Source organism: Nothobranchius furzeri, chromosome 16 (assembly GCF_043380555.1).
Source record: "Nothobranchius furzeri strain GRZ-AD chromosome 16, NfurGRZ-RIMD1, whole genome shotgun sequence".
NCBI classification, from domain to species: Eukaryota; Metazoa; Chordata; class Actinopteri; order Cyprinodontiformes; family Nothobranchiidae; genus Nothobranchius; species Nothobranchius furzeri.
This window is the reverse complement of record NC_091756.1, coordinates 42,377,423-42,398,355: the sequence shown is the minus strand read 5'-3', so window position 1 is coordinate 42,398,355 and position 20,933 is coordinate 42,377,423. Positions and strand designations below refer to the sequence as shown.

The window sequence follows — 20,933 nt, the reverse complement described above, 5'->3', positions numbered from 1 at the left end:
TGGCATTAATAAATGATCATGGCAGATTCAAAAAAAATTCTTAAGACTTTGGTCATACATAACAATTTCAAACAAAATGACTGATGTGGGTCTTTAATTACCTTTCAATGGTTATTAACTGGCCGGGGGGGGGGGGGGGGGGCATTTGAATGGCTTTTATCTTTGCTGAATTTTCTTATTAATGGATATGTTTGTTTAAATGTTTTGTATGTTATTTTTCTTACACTGTATATGTACTATTGTAAATGTTTTTTAATGATGCGGACCCCAGGAAGAAATGGGGTTCCTTAAATAAACATATAAACAAATTACAAAAGTAACAATTTATTGTCCAAACCCCTTCAGCTTTGTGGTTTCATGTTGACTAATTTCAATGTTGCTTTTGTTTAACCATTGTCAAAATCGGCCATTTAAAAAGGCTGACAATGTAACAGCAATAACAGGAGTGACCAAAGATGTTATCGCCTTTTATTTATCTTGGCAGAAGAGATTGTACTATTGTATCACTGTTTTGACTTTGATGAAACCAAAGATACAAAGAAAAGCACTGAAGAAACTTTAGTACATTTAAAGAACTCAGACAGTTCTTCTCATGGCTGCAACAGGATAGTTTTGTATCATTTTGCTCAGTTTATAACATTTCCTAGAAATAAAATGAACTTTTTGTTGGCAATCCACGAATTTTAAATGCCTCAATCTTATTAACTCACTGTTCTTGAATGGAGAAGATGTACTTGGAAAGAGCATTATCATTTGGAATGATAGAAGTAAAAACTATTAAGTAAAAGCAAAAGGAGAATAAACAGTGATAGTTTAATTTTAAAGTAAAAACAAAAAAATCTCATGAGAACATATGAAATTCCCATAAATATCCTGGGGGTGGGGGATAAATACAAAATAACTACGTGGTCATTTCATTTAATCGTTATGTCTTTTCTGCGTATTTTTTGGACACTTTTTGCTCGAATAATTTATTTCTCAGCTTTATAATATATTTGCTACTTGTTCATGCTTGATTCATGTTTTCTACCAATTGTAAAAGGGGTGTTAAAACATTTAGCACATTTAGGTTCATAATTTTAAAGTTATTTTTGAAGCATCTTAATGGCTCCATACAGACACGTGTGGTCCAATGGAAGACATAAAACTTATGGCTGCATCAGTAACAGCTCGCTAACGTTACCGTCACTGCTTTCTTGAAGTGGTTTAAATGATGATGCTAAATCGTGAAGTGCATGTTTTAGGGATTCTGATTCTGGCAAGGATTTCGTCATCGTAATCATCAGACAGGATTGCAGCATGGAGGCGTCTTTTCTGACGTCAGTACGTACAGAAACGCCGCCGCCACGATCTGAACACAGCTGATAATCTTCACCGGAACGCATTAAATTGAATCCAGACCGGGACCAACTTCACTCTTAAGGTACTACCTGAGCTACACTTCCCTTATTTCTGGTATTGTTTGAATTATCTTTGTTTTTCTTTACTTTTTTCTTGATAAAATGTGAATTAATAATTCGCTGAGTGCAATGGAAAATAACTGACAGCATAGCTTTTTAAGCTAGGCGAGTCCTTTGTGTTTGGTTAGTATTCATCTTTCAGTGCTTGTTACTTTTTGAAGAAGGACGGTTTTGTATTTATTGATAAGGGACGGGTCGTAAATACCGTATTCGAGTGCTATATTACAGCGAGTAGCTTTTATTAAGACAGGGAGATGTTCTGTTATGTAACACCAGGTTACTCCGTAGAGCTGCCTTACCTCCAGGAACCGAATCAAGCTAAAGTTCTTTATTTAGCCGCCTGCTGAGGTCTGTGGGTGTGCGATGGAGGCAGCTCCTCTACGACCTATCAGCTGTCAAGGTTTGAGGGATGAGTCTCTGGCAAAAGTCCTGTTTCCCGTTTAAGGTTCTGTTGAGTCACTGATACAGATAATTTATCAGCAAGCACTGGCTAACTTGTATGTTCTTTGAGCAAATAATACGTTTCAAAACTTTTAATGAGTAAGTAATAACCACTGAATAACACAACTTCAGTTCAAACAAAAATAAAGTTGAATACTAGTTTATATGAGCTGTTACATGTTTGAAAAAGAAAAACGGGTTTATTATTAATTTTGTACTGTGTTCAAACAGAAAAGTCTGGAACATCACGCAGCTGTGGGTTTATCTTGTTGGCTTACGTTCAGTGTGTTTCTGCTGCTCCATTGTGATTCATGTGAAAGAGAAATGTGCTTCAGCAGACCTGTAAAGCCTTTGTGCTCTGTGGAGTACCAGGTGGCTGCGCAGTTGTTTATTAGGCTCCAGCTCAGCTTTTTTAAAGAAATAGTTGTTAGACATTATTCAGATCATTTGTCTTTATAATATGGTGCAAATGCAAAAAAAAAATAAAATGAAATAAAATAAAAACAATAAAAAAAAATAAATGAAACTGAATTACATATTTATTAATTACATTTGGCTTCAAAAAACTAAACCCCTTTGATTGGAATGATAGATTTGAATGTTTATTACTCATTGTTTACATTTAAATAAAAGCTGGCCATGCTTTTTCTGAGTTATTAGCTGAAACATTTATTTGATGTGGCGTTAAAGTATATCTAGACAAGACGGGTTCAGAACAAATGAAGACTTAACAGGCATAAAAATATAGGGAATTAAGAAAAATAATCCAGCAAGAATTTAAGAAATTTGCCAAATTACCCCCCCCCCCCCCCCCCCTGTATGACAACAGTCACTTTTCCCCAGAACATGACTGATTGTATTATAAAGTGTCATGGTCTGCGTCTGTGTCTTCCTTCATGTGTCTCCTGATGTTTCTCCATCCCTCTCTAGATTCCCTTCTGTGTCTCATAGCGCCCTCATGTGTCCTTTGTCTGCGTCTCATTTATGTGTCTTCTGTTTGTAGCCCTTCAGGTCATCCCCAGCCCCTCCAGTTGTAGCTCCAGCCTTTTTGTCCCCAGCTCCCTCCTGGTTTTCTTCATGTTCTCTTGGTCTCCCCACCATATTTCTATAGGTCTATTATTTCAGCTTTGTGTGTGCGTGTGTGTGTGTATGTCCTTCTCAGCTAGGTGTGTGTGTGTCCTTCTCCAGCTGTGTGTGTGTGTGTGTCCTTCCCCAGTCAGGTCCGGTGTCCTCCCCTGCTCCTTCCTGCTCCTCCTCCCTGATTAGTTATTGCCTTCACCTGGTTATCTCCCCACACACCTACAGCTCATCTGCCTCCCATTATGCCCCAGTCTATAAAGCTCTGTCTGTTTCTCATTGTCTTGTCGGTCCATTGTGGTATTCTGTCAGTCTTCTCTAGTCTCCAGTATTTTGGATCTCGGTCGTCTCTAGTCTCCAGTGTTTTGTCTCTAGTTTTGATCTGGGACATATTGGATTTTTGGCTTCCAGCCCCTTATGGATTTATTTGATTTTTGGACTCTTCCTTCAAAATAAAGGATTTTTCTTTATATTATCACCTGTCTTGTGTCATCTTGGGTTCCTGCATTTTGGGTCCTACAAACCCTGTTTCGTGACATAAAGCACCTTGGTGGGTTGTAGAACTCTAGAAGGCACCATATCAAATACAGTCCATTTACGAATTAGCCTGTTATTTTTAAATCTCTTCCTGTATTCTCAAAAAAGAAATAACAAGCTTTTATTACCATTTTTATTACCATGTTTATTACCATATTACATGTTTATTTATATTTCTAGATTGCTTGGATCAGTGTACTACAGTCTACTGCTTGTTGGAAGTTATCTTATCTGACTTAGCAAAAATTGTGAGAATTGTTAGCTCCAGCCTTTTATTATTGTTTTAGACAGAAGATAATTGAAAAGAGAGCGAGAAAAAAAGAAAATAAAGAGGATTCTTAATTTTTTCTCAGAAATCTGACTTTAATCTCAGAATTCAGACTTTAATCTCAGAGTTCTGACTTATTTTTCTCAGAATTATTAAAGTCAGATTTCTGAGGAAAAAGTCAGAATTCCCTTTCTTTTCAGTAGCCCCAATCCTCCTTCGTAGTTTTACCTTTATTTAAACTGGGGGGTATTCCACAAAGCAAGCTAATCCCAAAAATAAGTCTCTCTTTGAAAATACTGGTTTTATTTCCCCAGATTCAATCCCACGATCGTGGCTAGCCTGAAGCCCCTCCCATTCACCATGGTAACACATGCTGCAGTGTTGCAAACCTGCTCAATGGCGGGCTAGCAGCAAGACTTGATGAAGCTTGGTGAATATGATTGGACGAGGCATGTTACATCCCCTTTTCCTTGTCAGTTGCTGACAACTATGAAGTGGTGAATTGGGACCACCGCTGGCCCACAGCGGTTGCTGCAGCTGCAGCTTTGATTTTGATGGCTAAATTATTAATAAATGTGAAGTTTAAACTTGAAAAGAGTTGTAATTGGATTTGCGTTTTAACACCTTTTTGTATTTAATCTTCATTTGCATCCAGGAGCTTTTCATTCCACTGATGTTGCTCCTGATGTCAGCATTACTAATAACAGGGTGTCCGCGGGGTTTTAAAAAGTATTAAAAAGTGATAAATAAAAACAGTCAAATTTAAGGCCATTAAAAGTGTTAAATTTGGTCTCAGAGGTATTATTTTTTCCAAATTAGGTATTACTTTTTTTTCAGACTATCAGATGTCGTATTCTGAACATCGACATAGAAATATATTCCGAATGAAATGTTTTGAACGATTATAAAAACAAAACAAGCCGATTATTTGCTCCTCCCACTTGCGCTGCCTTGAGTTGCAAATGAAGCGCTCCTCCCAGTGTTGCCAACTTAGCGACTTTGACGCTATTTCTAACAGCTTCTCAGACCCCCTTCTTGACTTTTTAAATCTTAAAAGTACCTAGCGAACACCTCAGAAACATCTCTGGTAACCCTTAGCTACTTTCTGGATAACTGTCGTCGACATTTCCTGCAGGTTAGCTTAACACTCCGCCTGCGCTCCCGACCGTTCTTCAGGACATTAGGAAAGGGAATGATGTAGTGATGTGTCAGTCGCTTAATACAGCTCTCGGAGCCGGCTCCCTGTTGGAGTAACCAGAGTGAGTGACACATACACCGCACCTGCGGACTCCTGAGCCGATAAAAACGGCTAAATGTGCGTGTGCGGCACTCTAAACACACGTGCAGCTTGCCCCTGATTGCTGTGAGACCGGGTTGGGGGTGGGGGTGCAGCTGTGGTTGGGACAATTATTACATTAACTGATGGACCTGTAAATAAATAGTTTATAAATAAGGTAGAAATAAGTTCCTCATGCTGATAAATAACTAATCTCTCTGGGGACATGGTGCTAGTGCACTCTCCTACAGCACCTTGACATGACTCAATAAATGCTATGCAACATTTAGTGAACAGCAATTTGCATGTATTTGTTATAAATGCCACAGTATAATTCTTGCTGTCAGTATTTGCAAGATATTGGTATTTGGGTCTGTACTGGTTAGACTTAAATTAGTTAAACCAAGGTCTATAGCCCTTGGGTCATAAACTATGAGCTGTAAGTATATTGGTCTTTTTATACTGGGAATCAGGAGTTATTTTGGTGATCATCTTGTTTCTTATTTATATTTGTCCTGATTGCGCCCTGATCAATTTTATGACTGAATAAAAAAAAAATAAAATAAAAATCTACATAAATTGAAAAATCGTCTTAAATAATCGAGATCTCAATTTCAGTCACAATAATCGTGATTATTGTTTTTGCCATAATCGAGCAGCCCTACTTTAGCATATCCGGTCACATAATGATGACGTCATATTCAGTTTTCGTTCTGCATCATTTCAGGCCTCGTGGTCAACTGAACCGCTGAACAGAAGTGCCTGGCTTATTTTCTAAGTAAAATAAATATGTGCAATACGTTGTCAACATCAGTGAGTCGCTACGTCTATTCTTTTTGTATGTTAAAATATGTGTAAATAGGTCGCTGATTAACACTTGCAATTTAGTGTTGTGATGGTTTTAAAAAAATTCTGAAGGTAGTAAAAAAAGTATTAAAAAGTAGTAAATTTTACTTAAGGATTGCTGTATATACCCTGAATAAGTATAATTATATATCAGCTTTTGTCTGGGATTGACCCATATAATTAACATGCTGTCCTCTTTATGAAAATGATAACGGGGCAAACATGGTAATATTTGTTTTAAATTACATACGTGATGTTTTTTCCTTGATGTGTAATATGAGAGCTAAATGTGTATTTGTGACAAATGTTTTACAACGTTAACTTTAGGGTCACGTGACCACCATGAACGTATCTTCTTAAAACTTACAGCTACTCGGCAAAATCAGCTGTCCAAGAGGCAGCAGCAAGAGCAGAAAGTATGAAAATAAGCATGTAACAGCTTAACAACACTCATAAAACAATTAAAAACATAAAGACCACCGACACACACACACACACACACACACACACACACACACATACACACACACACACACATACACACACACACACACACACACACACACACACACACACACACACACACACACACGCACACATTATAATCTGAGTTGTAGTGAAGTTCTGTGTTATACCTGTTAGCACAACCCTGCAAAGTATTCTAGTCTTATATTTAATTCATGGTGGGGCCACGATGCTGTGTCAAGTGTTTCCACTGTGATGTGGTTTTGTTTGGGGAAACTTGATTCTCACAACTAGCTGCAAACTGTATTAGGAGCAGAAGCAATAAAAGATAGGGAACGTTTTCCCTGTGAAAAATATCCAAAAGTGAGTAACACATGCAGAGGGTGATTTATTGTGTTCTACCAGAGCGTTCTAATACGTTCTCTAAAGGATTATTAAAACCTACTGATTCGTATAACCATGTTGGGACATGTCACACAGAAGGATTCTGGGGGAAGCCTTGTGATAGGCAGTGTTAGTTGATTAGTTACCTGCAGTATTAACAGAAGAGGACGTGCAAACGTCACCGTTGCTGCTGCGCTGAAATTCACTAGTCCAGAGCAGGTCAAACAAGACATTCACTTTAAGTTATCACATATTTTGTGCGCAAATGCTTTTGCATGTTCGCATTTTTCCTCCTTTTGATAAAATATCCACTTTGCAAGTATTAACAGTTAGTTGCCCTGTTTACAACGTCATTTGCGCTGACTAGAATTGATGAGGGAATCGTTTGCAAAAACAATAGGAACCGGTTTTTGTAATGGTTATAGTTTTAAAATCTAAAATGTTATAAAACTTGTTTTGGTTGTATAAGTCACTCTTGGTTCTTATAACTGTATTTAATAACAAACTGGTCATCATTGGAACCTTTCTGGTGTATTTTTGTGCTCAACCATGTAGCAGATACAACTTTCATCATGAAGGGAATTATTCAATTGAGCCGCGTCCTGGGTCGTGCTGCTCCCTTTTTCCGTCGAAGCATCCACTCTGGACCTCGTCCTGCATCTGCTCTTTCTTCCAAGGCAAGGGCGGAACGTCAGTTCACCCCAGAGGAGATCTACGCCCGCGAGGACAAGTATGGAGCTCATAACTACCACCCCCTGCCTGTGGCCTTGGAGCGAGGGGAGGGTAAGGAGAGAACATTAATGCAGAAAATAAACGCTAAAATTGTGTCTGACGTTTAACCTGGTTTTCTCTCAACTCCAGGGATCTATGTGTGGGATGTTGAAGGGAGCCGGTATTATGACTTCCTCAGCGCTTACAGTGCAGTAAACCAGGGACACTGCCACCCTAAGATCATTGCCGCCCTCACAGAGCAGGCCTCTAAACTCACCCTGACCTCCAGAGCCTTCTACAACGATGTGCTGGGAGCGTACGAGGAGTACATCACCAACCTGTTTGGTTATGACAAAGTTTTACCCATGAACACAGGTGATCACTGTTTCTGACCTATTGAAGAATATTCTGAGGTTATCCTGAGCCGATTTATTGAATTTTCTGTTACTTTCTTACAAATCAGGGGTTGAAGGTGGTGAGACTGCCTGTAAGCTGGCCAGGAAGTGGGCCTACAACGTAAAGGGGGTTCCAAAGAATCAGGCAAAAATTATTTTTGCAAGTAAGTCACTGTTTTACAGAAACTAATAAAAAAGTTTTTTTTATTCATATATAAATAAAACACACGCGTTAGGAAAGTAACAGCAGAATATAAAAATGGTCTGATTGTTTCCTCATGGTGCTATTTAGATGGAAACTTCTGGGGCCGCACCATGGCAGCCATCTCCAGCTCCACTGATCCCAGCAGTTATGAGGGTTTTGGGCCATTCATGCCCGGCTTTGAGCTGGTCCCATTCAATGACATTCCTGCTCTGGAGGTACAACGTTTGTCCTGCTGAAGTCAACTGTTATGTAAATGAAATACGGCACATAGAAAGAGTGCTTTTAGACTGTGTGGAAAGGTTTAGTAAGCTGTCAAAAGGAGATTTAGTTACTGGATGTCAAACAGTCAGATAATCAACGTCATGCTTAAATTACTCCACTAAGTAAATGAAATAGGGCTGCAACAACGAATCCATAAAATCAATAAAAATCGATAGAGAATTGTGTTGGCAACGCATTTCATCATCTTCATAAATGTGTATTTGTGACAAAAGTTGCTTGTTATTGTGTAAGGAAGATGCCTTTTACTGGCCCACAGTGTGCTATAGGTGCTGTGGAGGAAAACAGAGAAACCAGCAAAAACACAAAGGCAGAAACGGTCCAATGTTTGGGATCAAAAAGTGCCACTACGTTCAGATTAGCTAATGCTAGCTAGTAGCAGGCTCACGATCAAGTGGGGTTCTGAAAAAGTACGATGGTCGTGAAACTAAGAATGTCTAAACTTTACAAGTGGAAGAAAATTCCATCATTATCCTGTTTATTCTTAGCTGTCTGCAGCGCTACGGAGCAGAACCGGAGCAGTCAGGTGCTGCTTCGAGTCTACATGGCTCAACACTGCTGTAGGATTATGGCAAGCCACTGTAGCATGTAATTCACAAACTCATCCATCTGTGAACTTAATTTAAACTGGATTATTGCCAACCTGTACATAATAGACATGTCATCGTTGCATTTTTAGCAGTAGAAATGAAATGTTATTAGCATTTCCAGTAGCTTATGTAAAGGATGGGTATTTTACATCTTACTTATGAACCATAAGATGTGAGTTTCCATAGGAACATGAAATATCAATCTGATGGATCTTTGAATATTTTAACCAGAAGATCAGGACTTTTTATTGCAGGGATTACTTGACACTTCGTATTAACTCTGAGGAAAGAGAGAGAGAGTCAAGTTTATAATAGTTAAGAAATTTATTTCTACACAATTTAAACAAGACTAACTTAAACACTCTGTGTACTGATGGAACTAAGGTGGAGTGAGATGTGAGATGAATGATGTATGTGTGGAATGTGGTTATCAGAACCTTAGGATCCGGAGAAGCATTTAGTTCTGAGTGGGAGTGAATGTTTTGCTCTAAACTTTAGTCGGAGATTTATAACACACATGAAATGCCATGTGTCGGTCTACGTACCCCAGGGGAAGTCTCCGTTAGATCCAGAATGTCGAGGTCCTCTTGGACCCTCCTTGCAGCCGAAGCTGGTAGAAAAGCAGCGGTGCCGACCAAACTAGTCTTGGAATGCTTCCAGGTCATGACAGGTTCATTGGCGTCAGTGAGACCCTGAAGGGGTCTTGAGGTTCAGCTTTTATTCTGAAGGAACCGTTGAGGTCAGGTGTAACTTGCAACAGATTTTATCCAGCTTGTCGAGGTTCTTTATGGCTGAAGAGGAAGTCCGGATGGCCTGTCCGAGACTTCTTTAGAACGCCTTGAACTAAAGAAAAGGGTGCGTGGAATAGTTTTTATAATAGTCATATTTTGGTTTACCGGCGAATCAGAATTTGACATGCAAAAGAGGGTTTATACAAACACCACAGAAAACCACGCCTCGCATCAGAAACGAAGGTTCTGATTGGATCAGACAAAAGGAAATGTGTCGTGTGACTTTAGCATTACGTGTCATCAGTGTCTAGTGCAAATGTCCAGGATTATAATTGCTTGTAAAATACTACTGATCACAGGATTATAATATCAAGTAATAACATTGTCATTTCACAGATTGAACATTGGGCTCACATTATTATTGGTAATAACAAAGTTGTTGATTATGTGTTCATCAAAAGAGTTCTTCATCTTGAGCTGTAACAGAGGTGAAGCAGTTCAGATGAGCAGAGTGCATGAAAGACCTTGGCCACTATCTCATGTAGATTAGCCTGTCAGAGACTTTATGTCTCTACTCGAGCAGACGCAGCAGCAGCAGCAGCAGGTCAAAAACAGGACATTCATGACACTACACTTACTACTGAACATGTTAATGAAATACATACATTTTTTCTGATCATAATTTAACTATGGATATATTTAGGTATAGCGTGTTGTTTTGCACGCTATTGAACTGTTTTCTAATCATGTTCTGTTGTTAAAGTAAAGGAAGGAGAGAAAAAATGTCCCTAGCAGTTTTTAAAATTTCCATTCATTCCGATTGATCTATTAGTTGAGACCCCATCCGATTCATTAATAATCCAAATAATCGTTTGTTGCAGCCCTAATATAAAATGTAATTCAAAGTTAGGTTTCATTTAATAGCAGGAGCTTTTTAAACATGTTACAATAATAGCATAGACCAGTGTCTCTAATTAGTACTACTCAAAGCTAAGTATGAGTAGTGCAGGCTTATAGTCAGGTCTGTAATAAGCTGGCCAAGCCTCAGTAAATGGGTGAGGCTCAGAGGTAATGGTTTAGGCTTTCATCGCTGATAGTTTCACATAACAGCTGGTGTAAGTTTAAGATCTGAAATGAATCATTGCAGGAAAAATATTCATTTTAACACATCATTGATTAAAGCACACATTATTCCAACACTTTGGGATTTAACAAGATATGATTATATGACACTTATGCAGTTATCACGTTTTAAAAAATAATTTATGATTCAAGGAAGATGAACTTTAGTCAGAGTGAAAGTGCAGAAAGTCTCGTCTTCTGCATGACTTTTTCTCCAGCCAAGAGGAAAGCACTTATTATGGCTACTTACTTGGTTGCATGTTGTAGATCCTTGCTTTTCTTGTTTGGAGGCCAGACAGATGTAATGCGTTTCTGCAAATGAAAAAGTTAATTTCTGTTCATTTTGATGAAATTCCTTTTACCTTTGGGTAAAACTGACCTCTTGTTATATTCTTTCCGATCATTCAGAAAGCCCTCCAGGACCCAAACGTAGCAGCTTTCATGGTGGAGCCCATCCAGGGAGAAGCTGGAGTGGTGGTGCCCGACCAGGGCTACCTGACTAAAGTCAGACAACTTTGCACAAAATACAATGTGAGTCATGATGCATGTGTATGACAGTATAAAAATATTTATTATTGATTGCAAGCGGAACATTTTGCTTCTGTGCCTCCTGTGTGTGGGGTAGAGCTCTGCACGGGCCTAAAATCTGAGCCTGTGTCCGGCCCGGCCCGAGGTGGTGGAGCCCCAGCCCGACCCAGTCCGAAAAGGTTTTCAGGATTCTCTGGCCCAACCCAAGCCCAACTTTTTTTTAACCTTTCATAATGTTTTAGCACGATAGAATGCTCAGCATTCTAATTATCTGTGAGCAGCATTCTGCAGTAAAAAAAAAAAAAAAAAGAAAAGAAAGAAAAATAGCATTCAATGCAGCTTTTTTTTTCTAACAGAGCGTATTTTTCGAGCGGCAGATGAAATTTACGAACACTATATTAATTGGATGCGTTTGTAAATTTAATCTGCTCTGAAAATGCGCTCTTGTGCAATTAGAAAAAAAAGCGGCATTCTAATTTTCTAACTGCAGAGCGCATTTTCAGAGCGGCAGATTAAATAAACTCCCCCAATTAATATAGCGTTTTTAAATTTTATCTGCCGCTCTGAAAATACGCACTCCAGTTAAAAAAAACCCCAGCAAAGAATGCTGAATTTTTTTTAACTGCAGAGTGAATTTATTCACAGAAAAATAGAATGCTGCCGTTTTCATGAGAACGAACAAATGGTTTCTGACATATCAAAGTGGACATAAAATGGCATATTAGAAAGGGGCACATGTTTCAATCAGCAGTTTAAGAATTTGTTTATATAGGCGCATTTATAAACCACACAGACCTCAACTGAGCTAATGGGTGCCGGTGCGTGAGAAGCAGGCAGGTGCTGCTGCTCCAAGTCATTGCTCCTACAGTAGCTGCAGCAGTCACACAATCGATCAATGCTTCACTGACATCCGGTACATTTCCCACCTCTCTCAAGTATGCTCAGGTTAAACCGCTGCTAAAAAACCCATCTCTTCCTCCAAATCATGTGGAGAACTACCGACCTATCTCTCTCCTCCCTTTTCTGTCCAAAATCATTCAAAGGGTGGCTTTCAAGCAGATCACATAATACCTCTCACAAAACTGTCTGCTTGACCCTTACCAATCTGGGTTCAAAAAGGGCCACTCCACTGAAACTGCTCTGTTAGCAGTGACGGAATCCTTAAAAGAAGCTAGAGCGACAGGCAAATCCTCAGTGCGTATCCTGCTTGACTTATCGGCAGCATTTGACACAGTCAACCATGGCTTCCTTTTGTCCACACTCTCTACCATGGGCATCACAGAGAATGCACACACCTGGTTTGAATCGTACCTCACAGGACGATCATTCAGTGTATCTTGGCTTGGACAATCCTCTACCGTGCACCATCTTGCCACAGGAGTCCCCCAGGGCTCAGTACTAGGACCTCTTCTCTTTGCCATATACACCACCTCACTGGGTGAGATCATTCGATCACATGGCTTCTCCTACCTCTGCTATGCAGATGACACCCAGGTCTATCTGTCATTTCCACCGGACGACCACACTGTCTCTGCACGAATATCAAACTTTCTCTCTGACATATCAAAAATGGATGAAATCCCACCATCTCCAGCTCAACCTCTCTAAAACTGAGCTACTTGTCATCCCAGCAAAACCATCCATACAGCACAACATCTCAATCCAAAATTACTTCCTATCTCTGGCTCCTTCAAAGGCAGTTCGAAATCTGGGTGTTGTGATTGATGAACACCTGCGCTTTAAAGATCATGTTGCCTCTGTGTCTCGTTCATGCCGCTTTGCGCTGTATAACATACGAACGATCAGACCATACCTAACACAACATGCCACCCATCTCCTGGTGCAATCTACTGTCATCTCCCACCTCGATTACTGCAATGCCCTTCTAACTGGTCTTCCAGGCAGTACTGTGAGACCTCTTCAAATGGTCCAGAACGCAGCGGCGCATCTGGTCTTCAACCAGCCAAAAAGAGCACACGTCACCCCTCTGTTCATTGAGCTCCACTGGCTACCGCTAGCAGCACGCATCACATTGAAATTGCTGACACTAGCATACAAAGTCCGAGATGGTACGGCTCCCATCTACCTGAATCCTCTTGCAAAGGCTTACGTCTCGGCCCGGCCGCTCCGGTCATCACAGGATCGTCGGCTAGCAGTGCCTACACCACGCTCAGGACAATCCAGACTTTTCTCATGCATTGTTCCACAAATGTGGAATGACCTTCCAAGCACTACCAGAACTGCGGCTTCCTTTTCAATTTTCAAGAAACTCCTGAAGACCCTGCTCTTCAGAGAGCATCTTCTTAACTAGCTCCTTGCTTGCACCCATCCCCCCTCTCTACTGTCCACTCCTTGTTCCCTACTCTTCATGACTGATGTCAATGTTGTTGTTATTGTTGCTGTTAGCCTCAAGGGTAATATGCCGATTATCACTTGTAAGTCGCTTTGGACAAAAGCGTCTGCTAAATACATAAATACATAAACATAAACAAAACAAACGGTGTTGCTTCTAACTTTTACCGTAACTTTTGAGAGCTAATTACTTGACAACTGTAAAGCGCCGGGTTCTGCTGTTGCTGAGCCCAGATGAATAGCCCAGCAGAGGTTCACTTAAGGCATCTTTCTTATTTGTTCTTTCTCTGCCAGCACGAGGTTTGCTCTGTGGCTTTATAACCTTCTGGGTCACACCCGCATGTATTTCACTCATTAACCACTGGACACTGGATGGCACTGTGGCTCTTTCAAATAAACTACCTTCTCAAAGATGGAAAGTCCATGATCTCAATTTAACAGTTATTCATATAAAGCCTCAAAAGTATTACTTTAGCATCAGAGTATTACTTTAAACGGGAAAGAATAAAATTCATGTCTTAAAACTGAACAATTTTGCCATTAGCATGAATTTTAACTGGAGAGACAAAAATTGGCAGAGGTTTAACATAAAAGAAAAAGCACACAACAAGCAGTTAGGTTTGTAACTGATAAGATTTTAACTTAGATCACCTTGATTTCTATTTTATGGGTAAACAACCTAAACACCTTCTTTGATTATAAATAAAAATACCAGGGTTTTGATAAAGGCTAAATCCTGAAATCTTCCAGAATGACTCTTGAGAAGTTTTACGAGCACCTGGCCTTGGGGGAGAGTCAGTTATTGGCAGGTTGAGGTAAGACAGACCAAGTCCTGATAATGTCCGGCTTAACAAGTCACTTGGTAAAATGTACGTTCCTGGGAGAAAATGTAGGAGTTAGCCAGATGTTTGAAAATGGTACCTTGGAACGATTGTAGGTCATTTTCAAATTCCCCCTTTTTTCTGCTAAGTGTGAAAGAAACCTTTGTGTGAAAATATTATTGTTCTTCTCCGTGTAAATCCAAACATAGTTAACCTGGGGATATAAAATGTGGATTTCTGCTACACCCAATATTTATGGACCTGGCTGTAGCAGCCTCCCTTCACCTGTCCCCCTCTCTACTGTCCACTCCTTGTTCCCTCCTCTCTATGATTCATCATGCTGCCTCACTGCTACCTACGACTGATTGGAAACCGTTTGTTGTTGTTGTTATTAGGGTTGTCACGGTGTGAAAATGTAATCTCGCGGTTATTGTCAACAAAATTGCCACGGTTTTCGGTATTATCGTGGTACTTTTTTAAACGTGTCACATTTTCAGACAACTAAATAAACCCTGTATATCAGGAAATATTGTCCTCAGTTTGTGTCTAAATTTAGCCTAAAATGTGTTATTTTGTAATTATGTTGTTTATTTGTTTACATTTTTCCCCTTTAGTCTTTAAAACACCAATATTTGCCCATAACTTCTTATTTTTTGTCTGTTTGATGTCATCATTTTAAAAATATTAGACCAGATGATACTCAGTACTCAAGTAGCCTTCTAATCAGATACTTTTTTTTACCCTTACTTGAGTAATAAACCCTATATCATGAAAATATTGTCCTTGGTTTGTGTCCTTCCAGTGAGCTTTGCAGATGTGGGAAAATATCATCTGGCAGTAATCATTGTTAAATTCATAATTATTCTCAGAGAGAGACCAACTCTTATCTGCCCCTGGGAGCCCCGTAATGCATAGCTTCATTTCAACATGGGGGTGTCCGCGACACGGTTTATATGCAGGTAGCGGCGCTGTGGCTGCTTCATATAGCGACTCGTTGCATTCTCCCTCAACCCAAATCCTCGGATCACGCATTTTAGCTAAAACACTAACGTTAGCTTGCCCTGCGTTGACTGTAGAGTTGTGGGTGATGGTCACGCAGATGTGTCATGAGATTTGAAGTGTTGCTGCCTTTCACAGACACTTTTTCTGCACGTGCTGCAAACAGGATAGCCGTCTTCTATCAACTGTCCCTTGGCATTCTTCAAATATCCAAAAGATGCCCGTACTTCCCACTTTGTCTTCTTTGAGGGATAATAAATGTCCTGAGCGCTGCCGTCTCCTCCTATGGCCATTATATCAGCTTTAGCTTGTGCCGTGCGCATGTGCCACCGGCAACTTCAGCAGATGATACGGTGGCTGGTAAGGGTCACCGCGCCTACACCGCAGCCACGGTAAACCCACCGAGATAATATTTTTTTTTTAAAACAAGACAGTTATTATCATTGTCCACTTTTTTACCAGGGTTTACCACTACACCGGTTACCGTGACAACCCTAGTTGTTATTGTTGTTGTTAGCCTCAAGGGCAACATGCCGATTATCACTTGTAAGTCGCTTTGGGCAAAAGTGTCTGCTAAATACATAAACATAAACATAAACAAGAACCTTCACACAAAGAGACAGTTTTTTCACAGAGCAAGTAAATGAATCTCAGAAGTTACATAAGATGTTCAAAAACTGGCCCACAGCTAACATTTAAGCTGTGCAGTTAGTCATTTGTTACAGAATGTTCTTCTCTGAAAAAGTCAATATTGTTGGTGAGAACTTGGTGGCTGTACGTTTTCTGGGAGTGTCAATAAAGTCTATTCTATTCTATTTAGAGACAGTTTTTCTTTGCATGTTGAAGTTTTTTGAGTTTTAATGAGTTTCTCTGCCTTAAAAGAGTTATTAGTATTAATAGAGTAATAGGTGCTGCATTGTAGAATCACTGAACAAGTCGTATTCTAGGCTGTTGTCAAAGTTACTCAAAGTGACTTCTTGGTTCCCTTTCAGTGTAAAGTGCAGAGGTGACAATATGAAGAAAACTGAGCTGAAGTGATGACTCTGTCTTTGTGGTCCATCCAGGTGTTGTGGATTGCAGATGAGGTGCAAACAGGCCTGGCCCGCACTGGTCGTCGTCTGGCTGTGGACCACGAGGGAGTCCGCCCAGATGTGGTGATTCTGGGTAAAGCTCTCTCTGGAGGAACCTACCCTGTGAGCATTTGTACTCCTATTGACTACTAAGTGTTTATCCCGTGGATCTAAAGATCATTATTACTGGATATCAGATTACAATCTGTGTTAATTTCCCCCAGGTGTCTGCCGTGCTGTGTGATGATGAAATAATGTTGACCATCAAGCCTGGGGAACACGGATCCACATATGGAGGAAACCCTGTAGCCTGTCAGGTTGCTATTGCATCACTGGAGGTCAGTGCTTAAGGGCAGCCTTGTCATTCTACTTAACCACCTTAAGGAGTCTTTGTGTTCATGCATTTTGAATTAAAGTCTCTTTCCGAAGTATTTATCTTATCCAATGGCACCATCTAGTGGCTGACAAGCATATCGCACAAATAATTTCTCCTTTCGTTTTTTTATGTCCTTCTGTAGCTGATAAACAGAATTAAAACATGTTGTTTTACAAGTATTATTCTCATGTCATGTTGTGTTTTCATATTTATATTTTAGAGACTTACTTGTCTGTGAAAAGTTCATCAACTCTGCATCAGCCGAGATACTCCTTAAATTTGAAGCGTGTAAGCGGTGGTCTAACGCTATTGGTTAGTTCTGTAGGCTTTAGTTTCCTATTGCACGGAGCACTTCGGGCCAGGGGGCGTGCTTAGCAAAATAAAAAAAAACGTATTGCTTACATTTTATCACATGACATGATGAGACAATCACTTTTACGGATTTCTGATAAATCATAAATCATTTCTGAAAGGGAAAAACTCCGGAAAGATACTTTAATGTGAGAAAATTTGTTTAATTTGCCTTTAAAACCTAAAATAATCCAGCAGCTAAGGACACTTTGCTGAACAACTAGGAAAATAGATTTATTAAGCCCCTTGTTTTCAAGCACAGGTGCTTGAGAAGGAGAAGCTTGCAGAAAATGCTGAAAGGATGGGAGAGAAGTTACGATCTGAGCTGAACAAACTTCCCAAAGACATTGTGACGACCGTTAGAGGGAAGGGCCTCCTCAATGCAGTCGTCATCAAGGAAACCAAAGGTAAAGACCGACTGAAACAGATTGTGGATTTTTGCTCATTATAAATATTCTCAGTAGTTTATAGTTGTCCTTATAACTGTTTAAAGGCATGCAATGCAACTTTTTCATATTTTTATATCATTTTCTTGAGTCAGTATGTGCTAAAACAGGGGTCTCCGAACACGTCGCTCACGAGCTACCAGTAGCTCCCGATGCACTTGAAAGTCGCTCGCTCATCCTGCCTGACTTAAAAATGATGAGGGACAGCTTTTAAATTTGATGGAAAGCCATCCCCGTTTTCTATAATATCTAATTTAAAATTATCTTATTGTGGAATTAAATTAAAATCAGATTATTGCTCCAACCTTATTTTAATATTATAAAAAAAATAAAAATAAATAAAAACGCAGCAAAGCATCATTTTACCTGCATTTATTCACTAGTGAAGAAAACTTATGTTATGATCCAGGCTGTCTAGTGGGCCTGGTGTAACAAGGAGGACACATGCTGGGGTATTTAAAAGTTAACAGATTTATTTACACCAAGGAAAAATAAACACAACTGGACTAATTGGCGGCAACTAAAATAGTAAAATAAAATAAACTCGACTTTGCCAATATACCCACAAATCAGGGAACCCTTTGCACAAACAAGAACATTAATGTCCAAATCAGGGAAACCCCTGCACATAAAAAACACAAATTGGCTAAAAGAGATTAAAACAAAAGCACACAGAGGCGCCAACAGGACAGAGACCACATGTCCAGCCTGTTGCTCCCTGATGATGAGGGCTGGGCGGCTTTTATGCAGTGAGTCCTCATTCAACTGCTGATTGTCATTGCCACCAGCTGGGACTTCAGGGTGGGGCCGAACAGGTGTGGGAGAAGCCAGGTGCTGCAAAACAGCTCCTCTCACACAAGAGGGATAAAACAGAGGAGTAAAAGCTGGTTTGTGCTTGATGCGTCCGCGAGGTTCGCACGGCTCCGTGCGGCAAAATTGCGTCATTTTAACAACCACACCCCTCCAGCTGGCCTCCGCACCGCGCACCTAGGAAATTTTTTAGCCATGCGGACGGTCGAACACAGAAAAACAAGGCGTACTGGCAAGAACTAGTATGGCAGAGGTTCGTAAATACAGACATTTGTATGATTCAGCTCTCAGAGATCCCCGTGATCAACATGTTCTTAATAATTCTTGGAGAGAAATAGCTCGCGCTGTCGGAAAAGACGAGGACGCTGTTAAAAAATGCTGGAATGCCATGTTGTAAACAACAGTAATTTTTACTTCTACTATGGTGTAGTGTTGGATGCATGCCGTAGAGCTCCATGCTGCCCCCTACAGTTTGGGAGAATATTGGCTCACCGCAGAGACGAGCCGCATGAACCATAAACGCTGCAAGTTGTGAAGCGCGTTCCAACCACGAGCCGCATCACCAAATGGAAAGTAAATGCATCAAGCATAAACCAAGCTTAAGAAATGAAACAAAAACATAAATGGCACCAGCCATAACAACTTAGTTTTCATGAGCAAAATAACCCATGAAAATAATTTAATAAATTAGGAAAGCAGGAATAAATGTTATATATGTTTTAGATTTTTTACTAAGATCAGAATATCAGTAAAAAGTTTCCTATATAAGTAACCCAGCAGATTACATCGAGTCACTGACTAGTGTCAGTGACTTTACAGCAATCCTCATATTGAATGCAGCCAAAAACGGGTTTGGGAGTAAATTTCGTGAGAAAACAACAATATTACATGCTAAAAAGCTCCAAAAAGTGGATTTTTCATGATATGGCCTCTACAAGCAGCTAATTTAAGAATAAAATTTCAGTATTTTGTGTGACTTGACTTAGAAGTTTTCTGACTTGTGTTTAAACACTTCTGTATTCAGACTATGATGCCTGGAAGGTGTGCTTACGTCTCCGTGACAACGGACTGCTGGCCAAACCCACCCACGGCGACATCATTCGACTGGCCCCTCCTCTCGTCATCAAAGAGCATGAGATGCACGAGTGTATCGACATCATCCAGAGAACCATCATGTCCTTTTAAACACACATCCACATAATCCGCGTAATCCCAATCTAAGGCTCATCGATCTGTTTTAGATGCTTTTATTCCATTTTAGTTCATACTTCAAAGGCAGCAGGAAGAGGTTTTCAGTAGGAATCTGTTGTTTATGCACACAGAGAGTGTTTGTTTAAAAAAAAACCTTTTGCACAGAAAACTGGTTTACGGAAGAGGGTGCCAATAGGTCACCTGAAGAAGGACTGGAAAGTGCTTAAGATTGTATTTTTTGAGAGTTAAGTTTACTTTTTTGATTTATAATGGTTGGTTTTTGTTCAATTGCGCATTCTTCATTGGAAACAATCAAACATCTTAAGTAGGAAGGAGAAGGAAATACAGTTTGAAGGTTTTTATCTCCAGGTCTTAATCTACCAAATTTATATTATAAATGATTTACAAGTCCAGTTTACTGCAGCAGGAGGGACTGTTGGACTGCACCAGCATTTTTAAGGATCAAACATGTTACACAGAAGACCAGAGAGTCCAGTCAAAATTCTTTAGTTGTGAAAATTAAATCTATATTTTCTTTTAACGTGTGCATTTGCACTTCGATTTAGCCACTTTAGAAAACTTGTTTGAATTTAAATCCAAACCTATATATTATCTGTTTCTGTAATCCAGAGTAAGTTACGCTGTTTGTTACTACTGAAAACAAAACCAACATTTTAGTCCTTAAACTTTATTCTGAAGAAATGTTCACTTTAAAAAGGAGACAGTATTGTGCTAGCTAGGGCTAGCTGAATGATAAGTGTCTGCTGTATGTACAATATGGATGTAAAAATCGTCTTTTGAAAGATGCTTGAAACTGTAAGAAAAATCATTGATTTTCAAATAAATTATTTGAGTCCACATCTACTTTTGATTCCTATTTTATTTTATTTATTGAGAAACAAAAGTAAAGTGATGTATCAGGAAGCGTAATCTGTTACTTAAAACGACCATTTGAGCTTTAGCGCTCAGACCATAAAGTGTACAAGAAACATGACCTGTTTTCATAAGACTTTTGAGTGATGTTTCAAGGTTGATTTTATTGGAAGCACTAGGTGGTGCTGTGCCCCTACTGCAAGCGTGGAGCCGTCCCAGTTACAAAAAAAGGTTTATAGTAGAGCCTGAATTCACCTGACTGCAGATTTGAACCTTAAAAACTAATTATGGGAATCAAGAAGTTAAGTTTGCGAGCTTTAGACCAACTG

General features: G+C 39.7%; 1 protein-coding gene across 2 annotated transcripts; it reads left to right on the top strand.

The window, feature by feature from the left end:
• The first annotated feature begins 1,215 nt into the window (after positions 1 to 1,215).
• Positions 1,216 to 20,595, top strand: oat (ornithine aminotransferase). Of its 2 annotated transcripts, none has more exons than XM_015962973.3 (10): positions 1,216 to 1,423; positions 7,310 to 7,537; positions 7,616 to 7,840; positions 7,929 to 8,024; positions 8,153 to 8,280; positions 11,196 to 11,318; positions 16,552 to 16,680; positions 16,782 to 16,895; positions 17,547 to 17,691; positions 19,565 to 20,595. In XM_015962973.3, exons 2-10 carry the CDS (start codon positions 7,327 to 7,329, stop codon positions 19,723 to 19,725), a joined length of 1,332 nt encoding a protein of 443 aa, XP_015818459.2. In that variant the 5' UTR covers positions 1,216 to 1,423; positions 7,310 to 7,326; the 3' UTR covers positions 19,726 to 20,595. The 2 variants fall into 2 exon arrangements, with proteins under 2 accessions (XP_015818459.2, XP_054605235.1); XM_054749260.2 differs by having other exon boundaries at positions 1,420 to 1,455.
• Positions 20,596 to 20,933: the final 338 nt, after the last annotated feature.

Excerpts from the sequence above, each read along its gene's own strand:
- oat (XM_015962973.3), top strand. The coding sequence starts at position 7,327 with ATGAAGGGAATTATTCAATTGAGCCGCGTCCTGGGTCGTGCTGCTCCC. Across the intron at positions 8,025-8,152 it reads GGCAAAAATTATTTTTGCAA|ATGGAAACTTCTGGGGCCGC; the intron begins GTAAGTCACTGT and ends GGTGCTATTTAG. Across the intron at positions 11,319-16,551 it reads AACTTTGCACAAAATACAAT|GTGTTGTGGATTGCAGATGA; the intron begins GTGAGTCATGAT and ends TGGTCCATCCAG.